The sequence below is a fragment of the Panthera uncia genome, assembly GCF_023721935.1.
Source record: "Panthera uncia isolate 11264 chromosome D3 unlocalized genomic scaffold, Puncia_PCG_1.0 HiC_scaffold_8, whole genome shotgun sequence".
In the NCBI taxonomy this organism is placed as follows: Eukaryota; Metazoa; Chordata; class Mammalia; order Carnivora; family Felidae; genus Panthera; species Panthera uncia.
In genome coordinates this window covers 36,011,853-36,032,165 of record NW_026057586.1, presented here as the reverse complement: position 1 = coordinate 36,032,165, position 20,313 = coordinate 36,011,853, and the positions used below count along the sequence as shown (strand labels likewise).

Here is a 20,313-nt window from a genome sequence, read left to right as displayed (position 1 = left end):
ACTTCATTGCCAGAGGTCACAGAGTTCTTTGGCCAGTTAGTTGGAGGGTTTGTAGCCGAAATAGCAGAGTAGTCCTAGCTCCTTCTTGGAAACAGTTAGCAACGGCAATGATCCTCAGACAAAACACTTGAGGCAAGTAGGTGTTGTGTAATTGGTGTTAACCTGCAACATCTACAACTCTGTGACTCGCACAGTCCTGGGTCCTGGGGGTGGCTTTGGCCAAGTGCGGTTTAGAGGAGCAGTGGCTGAGGCGGTCGAGAGCACCCGCTCAGTCTTCACAGCCACAGACTACGCTTCCTCTCTGGGCATGGCCTCAGTCTTCTCCCCTGGAAGCTCAGGATGATAGTACCTCCTTACTAGGGCGGTGGGTGAGGAATGAGAAGCAGCACAAACGTGTGCTTAGCTCAGTGTTTTTACCACAGTCACTCCATGCCCTGGAGCTTTCCTGGATATTGTCTTTTTAAAGAAGGTAATTGTTAAATAAATATGGACGTGAGCTGGAGAGAAGATTTTGTGCACTGGCATAAACATGCTAGAGGATTTCACAACAGCCAGGTTAACAACCACTGGTACTGTGAGCGGCAAGTGGCTACCTAGGAAGATTTATCTGAGGCAAATGATTTGTTATAAACGGGCTTCACCAACAAAAGGGATGTGACCTTGTGAGGTAGGTACGACTGGAATACAGCCAGCCATTCAGTATTTACCATTTAGTGTCCAGAAGGCTCTTTCTGGTTTCCTGAGTGTTGAATAGTAAGGGGTGGTAGGAGGGGAGAGCCCTGGGGGCCAAGGGGCGTGAGCTTGAAACTGGGAGAAACTACAGGAAAAGGCAGCAGCATTGAGGCCTGAGGAAGAAGCAGCTTTGCAAAGCTCCTTCTGGTTTCTGGGGCAGGATCTGCCGGATCTCTGGTTTCTCAAAATGTCACTGTGACTAGATTGCAGATTCCTTGGGGATTTGGAGTTTGCTGGTTTTTAAATTTGTTGTTTTTTTTTTTTTTTTTGATGTATGTTTGCTTTTGAGAGAGAGAGAGAGTGAGTGCGTGCGAGTTGGGGAGGGGCAGAGAGAGAGGGAGACACAGAATCCGAAGCACAATCCAAGCTCTGAGCTGTCAGTACAGAGCCCGATGCAGGGTTCGAACTCAGGGACTGCGAGATCATAACCTGAGCTGAAGTCAGACCCTTAACCGACTGAGCCACCCAGGTGCCCCTGGACTTTGCTGCTTTTTTAAACTTAAAAAAAAAAAAAATTGGGGGGAGGGGTCAAACAGGAAGGGAGAGAATCCCAAGCAGGCACTATGCTCAGCACAGAGCCTGATGCGGGACTCAATCCCACAAACCACGAGATCATGACCTGAGCTAAACTCAAGAGTCAGATGATCAATGGACTGAGCCACACATATACCCCCTTTGCTGCTTTTTTTTTAATTGAAGTATAATTGACATACTCTATTATATTATTTCTGTGTGCCCAACGTAGTGATTCGACCAGTATCTGTATATATTTGGAACTTTGCCACACTGAATTTGGGGATCTATCTAGGTTCTGAAGAAACTGGCAATATTTTATCTTTAACACTGAACATAGCTACTGATGAATTTTAAGTGATGTGTGATCAGGGTTGTGTTCCGGTGAGACCACTCTGAGGAGTGGAGAGAAGATGGCAAACAGAGAGATGGGTGAGGCTATGCCAACAGGTCAGGAGAGGGCCTGGCTCAGGCCATGACCAGGAGAGTGGCAAGTAGGAGCAGGTGAGGAGACTCAGGGAGGATGTTGTTTGCAGGATGGCGAGTGCATTTTGTGGTGAGAAGAAGGGTTGTGGGGGATTCCCAGGCAGCCAGTGGTCCAGCATCATGAGGTGGCTGTCAGGCCACTTCGCAAGCTTTGGGCATTAAGTGTGTCAGTGGGTCGTCACAAGTCAGTTGGGTAGACGCTTCTGGAACTCGAGTACGTGTAGGTGACAGTTGAAGTCTGGACTGAGACGCCATAACCCTGGGGAAGAGCAAGTGAGCGTGGCAGTGGCTGGTTATCTAGCCCTGGAAAACAACGTGTAGAATCAGCATCTAGTGAAGTGCTGGTGCCAAGAAGTTCAAGTCAATGAACCTTGAAATTGGTTGTTCTCAAGGGTGAATATTTTTCAAGCTAGAGTGGGCCGCCATGGTGCGATGTTTCAGGAAGAGACAGTCTTTACTGTGGGAGCCATAGTGAGTACATTTCAAAGAGAAGGAAAGGTCCTTGTGTCTCGTTAAATCTCTGACTTGCTTTGGGAATTTTCTTTCAGTGTCAAGCCTGCTTCCCCTTGACCTACACATATACCATGTTTCCTATAATGCACACCTACCCATCCATGTTCTGAATGTTCAAAGCCCGTTCTAGCGGAGCTGGATTTTCCTTGGTAGTCCATGCAGGTGTGGGTATGGGTATGGGTGGCCCCTCCAAAGAGTGAGTGTCTGTCTCGTGCAATTCCCAGGATCCCTTTGGAAATGGAGCAGGGGTGTTCTAATGATTAGCGAGGGAGCTGTTTGAATCCAGTCGTGCAAGGAGGAACGCGATTGCCTCTGCTTGACAAGAGTCTGGGGAAGAAGCTTGGTGGTATTTCTGCATTGATAAAGGTTGAACGAACAGGGAGATAAAACCCTGAAAATGTAGCTTGAAGAGGCCAAATCTGACATGGCAGAAAAGAAAGAGCGGCCAGAAGTGAGGCTGGTCTCGTTTTGCAAGAGAGCCTTTTGGGAATAGGCTTTGGAAATTGAAGAGGGAAGGCCCAAGGAAAGAGAGACCTGGCCTGATGTCATTCTTGTCTCACAGCACGTGCTCAACATGCTGACTATGATGTCAGGAGCATTGTATTCATGCTGAAAAAATATTTATTTCTAAGTGAGATTATTTTTACAGCTCAGAAACTGACCAAAATTAACATGGGCTGTAGTCATGGCCCAAATATGTCTCATGTAGTTATGGTCCAAATATGTCTCATTGTGCCCTATGTCAAGGTGTCATTGAACCTCCTGGTGGGAAGGGGCCTTGGTGAGATGGGCAAGGACTGAGAGCTGGTAGGCACACCATTGCTCATGAATTCAGTAGGAAAACCGTGGATGTTCAGGAAAGAATCTGGAAGAAGGAAGGATTAGTGACTTCTTCCTGTCCTTACCTAGAAGACGCTTCCCACCCCCCAGCCACAAAGAAATTATCATAGCAGAAGTAGCATAGTGGTTAGGAGCTTAGATGCTAGAGTTGGACTACTTGCTTGGGTTCAGATCCTGGCTTACTAGCTGTGTGACTCTGGGGAAACTCCTTACCCACTCTGTGCCTCAGATCCTCATCCAATAACAGTACCAACGTCAGAAGCCCCTGTGAGAATTCAAGGAGTAAGCCAGGTAAAGTGCTTAGCATGAGAATGCCCCGCATAGAGTATGTTAATTTTTTTTTAACATTTATTTATTTTTGAGAGACAGGGACAGAGCAGGAGTGGGGGAGGGGCAGAGAGAGAGAGAGAGAGAGGGAGACACAGAATCTGAAGTAGGCTCCAGGCTCTGAGCTGTCAGCACAGAGCCTGATGCGGGGTTCGAACCCACAAACTGTGAGATAATGACCTGAGCTGAAGTTGGATGCTCAACCGCCTGAGCCACCCAGGCGCCCCTAGAGTATGTTAAATAAAAAGAGTAAATGAGTGAATTTTACTCCCCCACCACCCCCCACCCCCCACACTCCACCCTCCAGCCTGCTTTCCTTGGAGGGATCCCAGGGAGGCTTAGCCAAGAGGGAAGCCAGCCTTGTCTTCTGAGAGTGCCCTGGAGAATTCAAGGAAGCCTGGGCACATCTGGGACAGGTATCTGCAGCCCAAATGCCTTTTGATGATTGTGATAGAGCATGCTTCCCAAAGACACATTAACTCAGGAATTCAGAGACAATTATATCACACTTCAGGAATATTCAACTACGGTATTCACATTGCCCCAGAAAAACAGTTCCATTCCTGAGAGTTTCCCCCCCCTCCAACTGTGTGGTTCTGATTTTATAAACATGAGACTAAAAATGGCTAGAGATGGGCCCCCACGGGGAAGTGGTCGGTCAGGGCCTGCTGCGTGCAGGTATCTGTCTCCCAGAGGTCTCCGGACAGGGCAGAGTATGAGTGGGACAGAGGGTATTGTGACTCTGTCCGTGCCAAGCCTCCAAACTGAAACAAATACTGACTTCCTAGACTTGAGAAGATACTTAAAAACTTTCTTTTCACCTGTGACAAGCTTTGTAAAATGCTCTTCCAAATAGAAAGGTAAATAATTTTGATCACGAAGTGGAGAAAAAAACATGAAACCAAGATGAGGTAGCTTTGTGTTTGTAGAAAAAAAAAAATGGCTGGGACTTGGGTCCACATCATAATAGCTCATGTCTGTAAGGAAATGAGCAAGCCACCACGCCTCTAGGAGAGAAATCCCCAGTACTGAGCAAGTCATTTCAGGGTAGCCTTACATTAACCGACTTCTTAGTATTGAAATTTTATGATATTACTATTACTGCCTTGAGTTTGTGGCAGAAATACTAGTTGATGGGCTAAAGGAAAGAAGAATCATATTGATGCATTCTTCACTCAGCTCGTATGTTCTTGTGCCTGCCACCTTCCTGGTTCTGAGCTGAAATGGTACAAATGACCCTTCTGAAGCCTCGGACGGTGCACGTGTAATTATTGCAGCAAGTAAATGTGTGCAGCTTGGGAAGAGGGCTTTTGAAGGAAGTAAACAGGGCTGTGTGATGGAGGGTCTCAGGGGTATGGGGATATACCCTTGAGGAGAACTTGCAGAAGGACACAAGCTTATGGACAGGAAGAGCAGTTGTAAGGGCAAAGAGCTGGGGAACGGCTAGGTAAGTGCCACATGGACTAAACAGATTATGGGATGCAGCCAGCGGTTACAGGAAATGTACCATCTCAGAAGTACAAACCCACTTGTTATGTCAGTTGCTGTATAAAAAGATTGTAGTATAATATATGTTAAAAATTTTTTAACCTGGTTATTTTCTCACCTGATTTGTAGCAGTGGTTATCTCTGATCCAAGGGGACTTCATTTTTATCAGTAATATTCTGAAGCAGGCTCCAGACTCTGAGCTGTCAGCACAGAGCCCGATGTGGGGCTCAACCTGGCAAACTGCGAGATCATGACCTGAGCTGAAGTTGGAGGCTTAACCGACTGAGCCACCCAGGCTCCCCAGTAATATTCGACTTTTTGAAGGAAGCCGATATTCCTGTAATTGCATATTAATTTTAAAAGGTTCTTTAGAAAGAAGGATAGTAGGATGAAGGTCATCCAAGATGTCTCTTCTGGCATTTAGGCTGTATTTTCAAGGTTAAGAAGAACTCACTGGGCCAAGGGAATGCCACGTTCACAGGGCAAAGTGAGGAAAGAGGTTGATGGCCCCGGGTAGTGAACAGGAGTCTCAGGAGACAAGATTATAGAGTGTGGATGGGGACAGAGAGGTGACACAGAGATGAGGTTGCAGAGAAAACAGGTGAAGTCATGAGGATCTTGGAAACCAAAGCACAGAGTCTGGTGGTTATTTGGCATGTAAAGCTTAGCCACGCACATCTGAAGAGATGCTTGTCTTCCTGGTGGGGATCTGATTGGAGGTGAGGAAAAGTGGCCCCTGGGACCCTGGGTGGTAGCCGTTGATGCAGAACTACTGAAAAACATTGGTACCTTGGACTAAGGCAGTGGTTCTCAACCGTGTGCAGCACTGAAAATTACCTGTGGTCAGGCTACACCTCAAACTAGTTGAATACAATTTCTGAAGGTGGGACCTGAGCACTAACATTTTAAAATAATATATCTCAAGGGTGAGGATCACTAGGCTGAGGTTTCTTTCTGCCGTGGAGAATTTGAGGCCCACAGTAGAGGAAGACTCAGTGGTCATCACTGCGGGCTGGACCTCCCTCTTGGACCAGGCTGCGCCCCAAACCGGAACATTGTGGAAACTGTGTGATTATGCAGGGTAACGTGTGGACTGGTGGCACGTGCCCAGTTCCTTTGGCAATAATCTTTGTAGGTAATTCTGGCCCTTTGCTGTTCTTTTTTTCTCTTCTTATTACCTCCTTTTTGTACAATTCATTCTTCATTGGCATCTTCACCAGCAGACGGCCAGTGAAGTGGAAAGCGAATGCTACCCAGACAAGGTCATGTGGTTACTCTTGGTAATTTGGAGGCATGACTTGAGGGGGTAGAAAATAGAAGATGAGGTTGTTGAGAAAAACCCTGGCTGAAATATAAGATTTGAGGTTTATCTCCAGATGTCAATTATGTGTACTTTATTGCCATATTAAGAGTTGACTCTGGTGGGTTCAAGTCCAAAGCATGTGAAAAGGCCATTAGAATTCTAGAATCAAACTGAGTCATGAGTTAGAAAGTTATTACTGCACACAAACTCTGAAACACATTGGCTTCCTTATGGTGATTACATATGGGATGTGCTTCTCAAAGACACACACACATCCTGTTGCCCTCATTGATAACTAAAGGTTTTTTACTCTTCAGTATACTTCTCTTCCCGTTTGTGAAAAACATGACACAGAATGTGTGTGTGAGAGGGGCCATTACTTGAAATATTTAAAATTAAGCTTAACCGGTAAACACATATGAGACTAGTAGTGGCGTAACTTCTGGAAATGGGAGAACTTGTCTCATGGCCACACAATTATGTGTCTTCAGCTTTCACAGGCTGCCAGAGCTGGGGGCTCCCTTTCTGCTTTTCCACTTTATTGTATGGGTGAGATAAGTAGGAAGCCAAGCCAGACCCAGGGCAGGGCTGTTTTCACCTCTGGAGGCAGCCATCTTGAAACCTCAGCCTGGGACTTGGCGTCTCTTCTGTTTTCAAAAGTTCATAGAGAATTCCATTCTCCCTTTATCCTGGTTTCACTTCTCTCCTAGACTTCTAAGGGACATTTAACAGAGTTTACTAGTATCTGTGGCTTAGAATAAAGGTTTTTTTTTTTTTTTTTAACATAAAATCAAAGTCCGCATAAAGTAGTGAGGCACCTCACTGCCTATAGGTATCATTGAATTGATTTGCTTTACACCTGAATTGGTTGCAACTTAGCTAATGCATTTTTTCCTATTGTTGTTTATACTCTACAGACTGGAATTCTGTTATATTAAACTGTTTTCAGCAGAAAGAGTGTGTTGGATCCATTAGTATTTTATTCTGAAACAGTAACAAGGGGCACCTGGGTGGCTCAGTTGGTTAAGCGTCCAACTGTTGATTTCGGCTCAGGTCATGATCTCATGACTTGTAAGTTTGAGCCCCACATCAGGCTCCTTGCACTGACACTGGAGAGCCTGATTGGAATTCTCTCTCTCCCCCTCTCTCTCTGCCCCTCCTGCGCCGGCTATCTCTCTCAAAATAAACTTAAAAAAATAAAGCAGAATAACAAAATAATGGCTTATGCATGAAGATTCTGGCCAGTGGTCCAGTTCTTAGGTATATTCGGTATCCATGGCCTGTGCTTCATACTCCTTCTAAACTTTGCATGCTACAGGGACAATAAATACTTTCCTGTCTAACTTTGGGTTCTCACCATGGAAACATCAGCAACAGCTGGGCTCAGTTAAATGTCTTTTCATTCTTTTGGCTGGCAAAAATCTTTTAAGGAAAGCTTTTTTTTTTTTTTTATAAGTTTAGACACATATTTTAGTGGCTAATAAAACTATTTTTGAATGAAATCACTGCTTCACTTGGTCAGATATGTGTCTTAACTGATTAAGATCACTAATTGGAAATTTTCAAATCTCATCTTGGCCCTTGGTAACCTAGAAACAGTCTTAAAGTTAACAAAGTGTTGTGAGTCACCGCAAAGCTAAATTCAAACTGGTTTAAGTATTTGTTAACACAGAGTGATGCGGACGGAGCCCAAGGGGACGCTTTCTCCGTCATAAATTTAACAAAACATTTCTAAGAGATTCTTTTTCATCTAATTTTGATAAGTCATGTACATTTTACAGAACTAAATGGAGCATATAAACCTTATCTAAACCTTCTTATCTTATCTAAACCTTCTGACAGAGCTTTCCAATTAGTTGCCTCAAATGTCATACCTATGTCAAGTGTCATACTTATGTCAAGACACTGATCTCCTCAGGGCAACCAGGCAGGTCTGGGGTAACTGGGCCCCATAAGCAGCTTTGTCCATTGTTCTAGTATGCCGTGTATCATGTTGTCTGTGTCGTGCAAGAGGGAGGATTGAGCACAGTGCAGGAGAAGAATAGTTGCTTTGGAAGAATAGTGCAGTGATGCTAGAGCGATGAAACCAGTGGAGATTCTGCTTTGGTTTCAGGGGGTAAGCTGGCTGGTAGGAAGGACCTTAGGCGGGGGGGTGCCTGGGTGGCTCAGTTGGTTAGGCTTCAACTCTTGATTTCGGCTCAGGTCATGATCTCATGGTTCGTGCGTTCAAGCCCTGCATCGGGCTCTGTGCTGACAGTGCAGAGCCTACTTGAGATTCTCACTCTCCCTCTCTCTGCCCCTCCCCTGCTTGCACTCTCTTCTGTCTCTCAAAATAAATAAATAAACTTAAAAAAAAAAAGACATTAGCCTGGATATCAGGAGACTAGAGGTCTTCTTGGCCAGTTGTGTGAACTTGCCCTCTCTGGACCTCATCTTTCTCTTCTGCAACGCGGGAGGTCTCTGAGATTATATCTCTGTTCTTGCCAATCTTTTTTTTTTTTTTTTAATGTTTACTTTTGAAAGCGAAAGACAGAGCGTGAGCAGGGAAGGGGCAGAGAGAGAGGGAGACACAGAGTCGAAAGCAGGCTCCAGGTTCTGAGCTGTCAGCACAGAGCCTGACGCAGGGCTCGAACTCACAAACTGCAAGATGACCTGAGCCGAAGTCAGATGCTTTACCAACTGAGCCACCTAGGTGCCCCTGTTCTTGTCAATCTTGTTCTTTGACCACCCTTAGCAAGTGCCTCTGTGCTGAGCGTCATGCTAGGTCCACGGTGCCAAAGAACTGCAACAGTCAGCACATATTTCCTGGATGTCCCTGGGGGTCTGGTCCCCCAGAAAAGTAGCTGGAGGAGTCATTGTAGTCAGGGAAGTGGCTCCTGCAGGGGCCCTGAAGCTGACATACCGTGGGCATTGGGTGGAAACCTCAACAGACTGATGAAGACTGGAATAGGGAGGTACAGGAAGGGAGCGTAGGAGATGAAGTTGGAGAGATGGTAGAGGGGGTTAGAGTATTGGCTAGGTAAATTGGACTGAATCCTAAGGCTTGAGTAGGGCAATGTCATGTGTAAAAGTTCTTCTTGTCCTCTGGTCAGTCCCTCCGTGGCCTTCTGAGTTTCACCCCAAGAGCATTGTGTGGAATTCTCACTTTCACGGCCAGTCAGCTCCCCACTCCCCAGGTGAATACTTCTTGGTACATTTAGTTGTTCAATGTCTTTCCCCCCATGGGTCTGTAAGCTCCAAGGGGGGGAACCAGAGTCTTGCACATAATAAGTGTTCAATAAATATTTGTTGGGTAAAGGGAGAGGGCCCTCTTGCCCTATAGTTAAAATTTTTTGCTTTTGAAAAAAATTGTTATCTATTTATGGGAAATCTCTACATCATCTCAATTTTACTGTGAACCTACAACTTTAAAAAATTGTTGTAAAAATCACAAGTGTATGGCGTTGGATCATTCATAATTTTTGGTTTATGGTACTTTATCATTTGCTGGTCTAGGTGTGGCCCTCTTCTAGCTTATTTGTGTGTACAATTTACTTATTGGTATAAAGGACACCAATGAGACTATGGCCTGGCTAAAAACCCAGAGTGTTTCCCATAACTTCTATCCATCCATGCACTTCCGTCTTTCCCATCTCTGTGCCCGGGTAACCCGCACTCTGAAATCTTGTCTATCGTTATCAGGTTTTTTGTTGTTTCGTAGTAGTGTCAAACATGTAACTAAACCCACCCTACAGTTTTGCCTTTATGAACTTTCAGGAAGGTCATATTTATTGTTCCTTTTTGCGCTTCTTTTCTCCACATTATGCAGCTCCTGTTCATCCATATTGTCACGTGAAGTCAACAGTCCTCTATTTTCACTGCTTGGAATATACTGCAACCTGTTGATTGTCTTTGTCTCCAGTGAGCATTTGGGTTGTTTCCATTTTTTGGCAATTACAAAAAGTGCTGCTGAGAATATTTTTAGACTCCTATCTTGGTGCACGAGTGTGTCAGTATCTCTAGGGAGGGTTTTTCAACCTTGGCAGTACTGACATTTTGGACTGAATTTTTCTTTGTCGCAGGGGACGGTCCTGTACGTTTGCAAGATATTTCACAGCATCCTTGGCCTCTACCTGCCAGGAGACGGTAGCACCTGCTCCCCAGTCGTGACAACTAAAAAGATCTCCATTGACAAATGTCCCCTGGGGGATGAATCACCCTAGTCAGAAGCACTGCTCTGGGGTATAGTAGTGCCATCAAGCAGTGGCACTGCTGGCTCATGGTGCGGGAATTGAACTCGACATGATAAAAAATATATGTTCTTTTTCCTAAGTGCACACTCCTGTCAGCAATATGTGAGTCAGACGACCTATAGTCTCTTCAGCGCTTGGTGTTTCCAGACTTCTTAATTTTTCCAAGCAGAGATAAGATGTATCTCATTGTGGTCTTAATTTATATGTCCTGATTGATAGGTTAAACTATCTCTTCATACATGTTTATGGGCCATGATCATATGTTTTGCACAATTTTATAGTTGTGTTTGTATTTTTAAAATATGTTTTGTATATTTTTGATATGAGTTTATGTCTGTTAGGTGTACTGAAATGCCTTCTCTGAATTTGTGGCTTTACTTTTCCTCACCCATAGTATTTTGGTCCTAGAATATACTTTAATACTGTTTTAAATGTTTCTGTTGTACTTTTGAAAGGCTCAGCAACATTCAATGTCCTGTTTGTTTAATTTTTTTAAAATGCTTATTTATTTTAGAGAGACAGAGACAGAGAGCAAGTAGGGGAGGGGCAGGGAGAGAGGGAGACACAGAATCTAAAGCAGGCTCCAGGCTCTTTGCTTGTCAGCACAGAACCCGACTTGGGTCGTGAACTAAGGAACCGTGAGATCATGACCTGAGCCAAATTTAGATGCTCAACTGACTGAACCACCCAGGTGCTCCTGTTTGGTTGTGTTTATGTTGTTTGGTTGTTTGGTTTTTGAAGCCTAAGAAATGTGACATCAGCCTGAGACCCAAATTTGGGAAGTAAGGTTGGCTTTGAAGAAACCTCTGCCCTACAGAATTGGTCAGACTGTGGGCCTCTCAGTGTCTTTTCCAACGTGGAAAGGGTGGCCTCCAGTTTGAGACTATTGTAAAAAGGAAAGTGCCTATTGGGTTCACAGTAGACCTGTCCCCTGCAGTAACTCCCCATCAGTTAAAAACAAAACACCCCTAGTGGTATTTGAAAAACAAGGGCCAAAGGCCCAGAATTCTTTCTGCACAAATATAAACAAAGTTAAGTTCTACTTTAAGAGAAAATTCAGCAAGGGGAAAAGCAAAAGTGTCTGAACTTATTCTTCATCTTAAATATGATCAGCATAAAAGATTCTGTTTGACTAATTTCTTCACGGTCTGAAACTAAAATCAGGCATAGAAATTCCTGCATACCGTGAGGCAGTATTTCCTTCTCCATCCATTTGGATAGGAGGGCAAGGCCAGTGCTTTGACCATAGGGCATTCTGGAAGTGGGCCCTCCAAGTAGGTCATTGTGCTGCCTGCCCTGGTCGTGTCCTGCCACTCATGAGAGTAAAGCCATGGCACACACAAGTCATGTGACAGTTTGGTGCAGACTCAGAAGCTGTTGAGCCCAAAGGAGACAGTTTGGTAATAAGCTTAGAGGGATACATAGGGGAATATCTCTGAGACCTTGGTGTAGGCAAAACAATTTAAACCAGGACACAAAGGGTACTAACTATCAAAAAAGATAAGTAGGACTTCATTAAGATTAAGAATTTTTGTTTATTAAAAAAACACCATGACTGGGGCGCCTGGGTGGCTCAGTCGGTTGAGCGTCTGACTTCGGCTCAGGTCATGATCTCACGGCTCGTGAGTTCGAGTCCCACATCGGGCTCTGTGCTGACAGCTCAGAGCCTGCAGCCTGCTTCTGATTCTGTATCTCCCTCTCTCTCTGTCCCTAACCCACTTGCATTCTGTCTCTGTCTCTGTCAAAAATAAATAAACTTAAAAAATAAATAAATAATCCCACCATGAGGTGCACCTGAGCTTCTGACTTTGGCTCAGGTCATGATCTTATGGTTCATGAGTTCGATCCCTGCATTGGGTTCTCTGCTGTCAGCTCAGAGCCCACTTTGGATCCTCTGTCCCCTTCTATCTCTGCCCCTTCCCCTCTCATGCTCGCTTGTGCTCTCTCTCTCTCGCTCTCTCTCTCAAAAATGAATAAACGTTAAAAAAAAAAAACAAATAAAAAAATGACACCGTGAAGTGAGTCCAAAGGCAACCCACAGGGAGGGAAAAGATTCTTGCAACACATTAAGTATGACAGAAGGACTTGTCCCCAAATTATATAAAGAACTACAAATCAAAAATAAAAATACAACCTGGATTTAAAACAACGGGCGAAGTACTTATATTTCAAAAAGAGGATATCTGAATGGAGAATCCCGAAAAGTATGACAAAAGTGCCCAGCTTCACTAGTCATCAGAGAAAGGAAACTCGGATCACATTGAGATGTTGCTACACACAGATTAGATGGCTAAAATGAAACAGACAAAACTCAAAAAGAAAAACAAAAACCACCAAATCTTGGCAAGGATGTAGAGCAGGCAGCGTATTCATGTACTACTTATGGGAATTTAAATTTACCAGGTCATTTAAAAAAATTTTTTTTAATGTTTATTTTTTCTTGAGACAGAGACAAAGCGTGAACAGGGGAGGGGCAGGGAGAGAGGGAGACACACAATCAGAAAAAGGCTTCAGGCTGTGAGCTGTCAGCACGGAGCCCCACACGGGGCTCGAACCCACGAACCATGAGATCATGACCTGAGCCAAAGTCGGACGCTTAACTGACTGGGCCACCCAGGCGCCCCTACCAGGTCATTTTTAAAAACTGTTTAACAGTTCCTGATAAAGATGAACCCAAGCGTATCATATGACCAATAAATGTCATTCCTAGATAACATACTGCGTAGTAATATGTACATGTGTTCTATTAAAGACCTGTGCTACAATGTTCGTAATAGCCCTGTTCAAAATAACCCCAAACTGAAAAGTGTCTGGTTATCATCAGCAGTAGAATGGGTAAACTATATTGTGCTCTATTCATACAAGGGAGTGTTATATAACAATGAGAATGAATGGTCTGCAATGACCTATAACAGTGTAGATGAGTCTCCCAAGTGTTACATTGAACAAAAGAAGCTGGATATGGTATGATTCCTTGTAGACAGAAGAAAACCAGGCCAGGCTAACTGACCTCTGCTGTCTGAAGTGAGGGAGGGAAGGGAAGCAGTAGGAAGGGAGCATTAGGGGAGTGCTGGTTTTATGGATGTGTTTATTTTGCGAAACTTCAGTGATTTGTGTACTTTTCTGAATGTACTTTATACTTCAGTGAAAAGAGAAAACAAGCAGAGGACAGTGGGGGGCAAAAGGGTTGAAGATGTTGGGAAAATGATGCCTGGGGTGGGGAGTGGTGAATTCTGGAGGACTGAGGGCGAGAAGGAGCTGGCAGCATTGAGAGGGTAGAGGATGGCCGCGAGGAGATGACAGTGGAGCTCTGGCAGGAGGTGAATGAGAGCTAGGGGGTGAATGAGGGCTTGTGGTCATGGAGGGGTGGGGTGGGGGAGGAGGTTTGGATGTAAGATCTCCAAGGTGGACCGGTTCTGTTTGATGGTGAGGTCCAGGGTGGGAGGGGCTGAAGTGACAAAAGGTGAAGGTTACTGGAGTTCAAGAACGCAACGGATTGATATGTCCATGGGGCCTGGGCTAGGTGTTCCGTGTGGGCCATGACAGGAGTCAGGTGTTGACAGGGCTTAGAGCCCAAAGGAGGGTAGTGACTCGGTTATCGAGGCCTGTACTCATGTAGCTGCAAGGACAACACCCAAATTAAACTGTCTTAAGCAAGAGTGAGAATTTACTATCTTCTGTTAGCAAAAGGCGGGGGCGGAGCTTCAGCAGTACCGGATCCAAGGGTTAAACTTGTCGTGGGATTGCTACCTGCACCGCCTCCCACGCCCACACTCTGCTCTCCGTGGGTCGTGGGTCGGCTGCAGGCAGCCTTCCTCCACCAGGAACAGCAGGCGGCCCCGCACTTAGGCCACCCTCACAGTTACTCATCGCTGGAGGCACCAGGAGAAATCCCAGAGGTGACAGTAGTGACTCCACCCAGGCCACCTGTCCACCCTCCAGGTGGAAGTGGATCAGCGTGCCCTGCACCACGTACACTGAGAGTGAGGGAGTGGCTTGTAAACCATGTGTCCCCCCACCCCCACCCTGCCATGAAGGTGAGTTCCAGATTGGCCTGACCCTCAGTGGTTTCTAACCAGCATGGTGAGGTGAGGACTCTGTGCCTTCTGTGGGAGCTGGACATCCCCAAGGACACTCCTGCATGGTTCCGTGTGGAGGAGGAAAACCACAGCAGGGCCCTGCCCGAGGCCGGAAGCTGCCCGGAACCGTGTGTGGGGGGAGCAGGGCAGCGGCAGCCAGCCAACTTGACAAAGAAATTCGGCCTGTGCCGGGTTATTGTATCTCTGCCCACATTCAGATTTCCTCATCTCAGAACTGTCTCCTTTCTCCTCTCGGACTGTGTCCTTTTCATCTCAGCCAGCTGGCCCGGTTGGTTTTTTGTTTCATCTTCCCGTTTGTAACACTCACCTCGCTTTTCCATCTTGTCTCTGTGCATTTCTCTTTGCCTTGCCTTGTCTCAGGGAAGAGGAGGAGGAGGAGGAGGAGGAGGAAGAAGAGCAACCAGTCACGGAGCCCAATTCAGAGGAAGAGAGAGAGGATGATGCCCCCTGTCAGGGCAAGGACAGGTACCGAGCCTGGACACTCCCAGGCTCCCATTAATAGCCCGAGGTTCCTTCCTAATAGATGTTTGCAGCCAGCCACCTTTCAGGTCTCCCTTCCTCACTGGCTCCCACCGGCAAACCTTTACCCTGAGCACGGAGCCACAGACGACTAGTTTTGTAGAAATAACTGAGCACGTGTTCATTAGAGAACCACACTTTCCCTTCCTTAGGATGCTTTATGGAAAACTCACCCTGCTCCTCCCTCCCTCATTAGTGCTTTGGCTTAGTCAGATTGACAGTGACTAAAAGGGTGTTCATCTCTGATCAGAAAATGTTATTAACTCTTCCAGCATTGTAATAATGATAATTCCATGTGTCTCCTTCTTCCTACTAATTTTACTAATGTAATATTTGCTAAACTGGCACAGGTAGCTACGATGTTAATGATGCAGCTCTGCTTTTTATCCAAGTGGACAGGAGTACTTTTTCATCCCGTGCAGCCCAGAAAATTTTCCTGTTATTTATTTTCATACCCAGAATAAGTAACATGGTTCTACGGCCTTTTGAGGGAGTTTACTGTCCTCTGCTCATACCTTTCCAATATACATGCTTTCTGTCTTCAGACAATGTTAACAGATACAGGCACCTTGCAGATATTTTTTAATTTTATTTATAGATATTCTCCCCAAATGATGTGTTTATAAAAAATAAAAATTGATCGCAGGCAATCTCATTTTCTAGTATTCAAAAGTAATTCTAAAGTCGAATGTTTTTTCATTTAATTGATTACCACTGCAAATGGACTCCTTTACTGTTTTTCTGCAAATAAGCAAAATCAAAGAGATCTTGGATAAATTAGGGTGAAACCTCTTTCTTACCAACTTCAAAGTCGGTGTGATTCTTTGCCGCCTGGCCTCTCTGTCCAGACCACCAGTGCACATTAAAGTGGCCATTTGATGTGCTGAGACACCCACCATTCCCAGGGGCCGTGGAATCTTCTGTGATCTGACAAACTAGTGATTGTTTCCCTGCTTTGGAAATAAATGTCTGGGAAGAAGTCAGCAGGGTGCGGGTGCTGAGAGAGGGAAGGAATGGCCCGGTCACAAAGAGTGAGCCACACAGGTCAGAATGGGGGAGGGGGGTAAGAAAGGTTGCTATTAGAGCCCCTTGCCTATCTAGAGCTGCCATGCCTGAGGGGAATGGTATTCAGTTAGGGGTGCTCTGGGAAGGGAGGAAGTTTCGTTGGTAGTCCCACCTTAGGTTGAAAATTAACCACAGGGAATCATGTAGAAATCAGTAATACACTGGTATGGCTCCATATGTGTTTAAATGTACATGTTCTGCCTCACCTACACAAACCCATCCCCCCTTGGCTAGTCTCATGGGACAGCACCTAGGACCAGAGAGAAGAATCTGACTTTGAAGGGTAACCTTCAAAACATCCCTCCTGATGTGCTGTCTTTACATAAGATTGTTATTTACATAGCTGGATGGTTATTTACTGTTTTGAAAGGTCTTTTAAAAAATTTTAATATTTATTTTTGAGAGAGACGGCACACGAACAGGGGAGGGGCAGAGAGAGAGGGAGACACAGAATCTGAAGCAGGCTCCAGGCTCCAAGCTGTCAGCACAGAGCCTGATGGTAGGGCTCAAACTCACAATCTGTAAGATCATGACATGAGCCGAAGTCGGACACTTAACCAACTGAGCCACCCAGGCACCCCTGAAAGGTCTGTTTTCTTTATGACCTGATGCTGGAGGGCATCCTTGAACAAACTGCAGTTAGGCTTTTCAGTTTTAGGAAATAAAGTTGTGCATACCGGAGCTTGACCTTGACAGTTACTAAGGCACTCATTAACTTTGAGCTGGATATATTTATTTCCTGGCATAATCCCACCAGACCTTAAAGTGGCAAGAAAGATTCTGCTTACTTCTGCTGTGTTGGTGTCCTTCACAGCTTGCCCTGCCTGCTGCCTGCTGCTTTGTGTATCCCAACCCCATGTCCCCACTGTGTGTGTGTGTGCCAGACCTGGGCTGAGACTGCAGTGAGTTCTCATCCCATTCTCCCCTCGAGCCAGGGCAACTGGTATGTCCCTGCCCTTCTATATAGAGGGAACTCTGAATCTGAGCTCGGAGAGAAAACACCTCCCATCCGATTCCCAATGGGCACGTCTGGGAGTCCAGTTCTCTGAGAGAGGGACTGTGGTTTTGAAAAATGCAGAGTTTAACGGAGATGCTCAGGTTATAAGGGTGTATTTCAAAATATCTAAGTGGTCCAAATCCAGTCCTGTGAAGGTGGAAAAGTTTTATAACTGGCAGAATTGGGCTGCCTGAAGGAGTCCAGATGGGCTTAGTCGTGGAGATAGGTTGTGGGAAAAGTGTGAAATGGGCAAAATTTGACTTCATCATGCCAGTCCCTCCTTGCTGGCTCTTGGTACTCCTGGCAAGAGACTAGCATCTTTTCTTTTTCCTTTTCCATACTTCCTTTCAAGAATGCACCTGAAAGCCGTGACCTAAAGTATGGGGCTTGGGGGATGCTTCTTCCTTAAGACTGGGCTTTTTAGGAGGAGGACAGAACCTTGATTTGACCAAGAGAAAGAAATGAAATTCAAATTGTGGAAATTCAGGTGCCAACACAACCATTGGGGAGAAACTGGGGAGGCTTGGGAAGCCTTTGAAGAAGAGCCTTAGGAGTTCTGTTAAATTCTCCACACAAAAGCCTCCGAAATGCCCAGATGCCATACTGGTTTGCAAGGATGTGTCCTTGCGCTCAGCAAGTCTTGCCTCCCAGATGGACAAGCTCAGGGCGCCAGGATTTTTGAACAAACCAAAGCTTCTGTTGGCCGGCCAGCTTTCATGCTGCAGCTCAAGAAACATAGCTGGATTCTGAAGTTAAGTGGCCGTAGCAGTAGTGGGGGGTTTGTGTGTCTTTTTCTCTTTCCTAACCTTCACTTCCCTTTCCTTCCCCGTTTGCCCTCCACCCTGCTGGGTCGGCAGAGAGGCTCGCCCTGCCTCTGAGCAGAGCCCTGCTGGAAAGGATGCTGCTCCCCAGAGCTCAGCTCTCCCCACTGCTTCGAATGCCGCCTCCCAGGGAAAACGATGTCCAGCCAGCACTGCAGTGGGGGGCCCCTTGCGCAGCAGGTCCTCTGGGCCTGCCCTCGTGCTGCCACCCCTGACCCCTGCCTCTGCCTCCCGGCCCTCCTCCTCCGTGCCTGGCCCCCCAAAGGCATCACCGACCATAGAAAAGCTGCCCTATGTGCCCCACAGCCCCTTCCACCTCTTCTCCTATGACTTTGAGGATTCGCCCTTACCCACCGAGGAAAAGGAGGCTGAGGCCCAGAAGGAAAGCAGGTAGATCCAGCCACCTGGAGGCCCGTGTGAGCTTAATCCAGGGAAGGAGACAACGTGTTACTTGTACTGACTGGCTTGTCCTCTGCTGTGCGTGTGTGTGTGTGTGTGTGTGTGTGTGTGTGTGTGTGTGTATTCCAATCTGAGCAGAGGGCAGTGGTGGTGTAAACTAACTCCCTGGCCACTAACTAAACAATTACCAGGATTTAGGCAGGAGGCAGAGGAAAACTGCCGTGTGTTTGAATCAAAGAGCTCTTCTGTTATAACACAATTACTAAAAATGGATTTTTAAACCTAAGGTTTTTAAAAACATGCATGGTCTGACAAAATCTATGCATTTCACACCTAACTGTGTGGGGTGCATCTCGTTTGACCTACCGAATTCAGTGAAGTGCTCTGCCCCCTTCCTATGCAGCGTTTTGAGTGGGATTTTCCTTCCTTTAACAGTCCCTCTGATTCTCTCCATTTGAGCACATACTCTGCCTCTGAGCCTTACAACTTCCGGTCTTTCTCTTCTAATAGGTGGGTGTCTTTATTTTCTCTCTCTTTTCTCCAGCTTTCTCCTTTTATTCTTTTTTTTTTTTTTTTTTAAATTATTTTTTGAGAGACACAGAGTGCGAGTGGGGGCGGGGCTGAGAGAGGAGGAGACACAGAATCCGAAGCAGGCTCCAGGCTCTGAGCCGTCAGCACAGAACCCGACGTGGGGCTCGAACTCCCAAACCGTGAGACATGACCTGAGCTGAAGTCAGACAATCGACCGAGCCACCCAGGCGCCCGTTTTTATTCTAATGTATGCATATTTCTTTCACAGATTGCTCATAGCTCCCTGAGAGAGGGCAGTTGCCCTTGGAATCCTTTCACAGCCATTAACACAATTACATTGTTGAAGTGTGAGCACTGCAATAATTCTTACAACAATTGGAGAGGGGAGCAGAGGGAGGGCAGTGTGCAAATCGGAACCGCACGAGGAATTTTTAGCAGGTGCTTGTCCCATGCCTGTGTGCCTGCCCGACACTATTATTGCCTGGGTTAGGAGCTCTACAGAGTGGGGAATGGGCAACCAAGGGTTTGAATATCTTGAACAATCAACTGTTCAAAGTCAATGATTGATCATACTTGTGGCTGCTCCCATCTTAGAGTAATAATAATTGATAACATTTATTTATTATGAGCCAGCCCCTGTACTTTCCATGAAATTAGCATTTCAAAGCATTACTTAACCCTTAAGAAGTAGGTTATATTACTATCCCTTATTTACCATGAGGAAACTGAGGCACAGAGAGCTAGGGAAGTGGGGAGTGGTTTCTGCCCCAAGCATCCTGGCCCAGCTTCTGGTCCTAACCTGTGCGTTGTACAGGCCTCTCTTTTAGAGAGTCTGTCTCTTTCCTTTCTGGGGTCATCTACAGATAACTCCAAATGCCAGACCTCGAACCCTGGCCTCTCCCTGCCAGGGTTCTTGAGGCAAGTCCTTGTCAGCAAAATGCTTTTGCCAGAGAGTCTGTGTCTGGGGTACCCTTGGCCTGGGTGTCCAGTAAGAAGTTACGCCTTATCTTGAGTGAAGGCTTATCGGACACAGACCTGGAGAATGGCTCTTTCACACCACTGATAGAACCAGTTGCTGTGTGTCAGATGTTCCATCTAATAAAAAGAAGAATTAATCTAGAACTGTGATCATCAACCTTTTCTCCCCACATACAACCTAAGAATATTTTCGAACTTCCCTCAAAGTTTTAAATAGCCTGTCTGAAGTTTTTTGTTGTGACTTTAAAGTTGTAAAAGACGTGCTCTTTCTGTCGTACATATGCTTTAAATTCATTTTTGTCAAAGGGCACCCCGGGTGGCTCAGTCAGTTAAGTGTCTGATTTCTTCTCGGGTCATGATCTCACGGTTCATGAGATCGATCCCCGTGTTGGGCTCTTCACTGATAGTGAGGAACCTGCTTGGGATTCTCATATTCTCTCTCTCTCTCTCTCTCTCTCTCTCTCTCTC

General features: G+C 45.8%; 1 protein-coding gene across 6 annotated transcripts in view; it reads left to right on the top strand.

Moving 5' to 3' along the window:
- Positions 1–20,313, top strand: part of FHOD3 (formin homology 2 domain containing 3) — a 469,815-nt gene that overhangs the window by 328,677 nt on the left and 120,825 nt on the right. The window contains exons 11-13 of one of the 6 annotated variants that reach the window (XM_049619511.1): positions 14,896–15,000; positions 17,974–18,327; positions 18,772–18,846. The exons of the other annotated variants lie outside the window; for them this stretch is intronic. Of the exons in view, the coding sequence (XP_049475468.1) occupies positions 14,896–15,000; positions 17,974–18,327; positions 18,772–18,846 (534 nt within the window). The remainder of the gene's footprint in view (positions 1–14,895; positions 15,001–17,973; positions 18,328–18,771; positions 18,847–20,313) is intronic. 6 annotated transcript variants of the gene reach the window in all.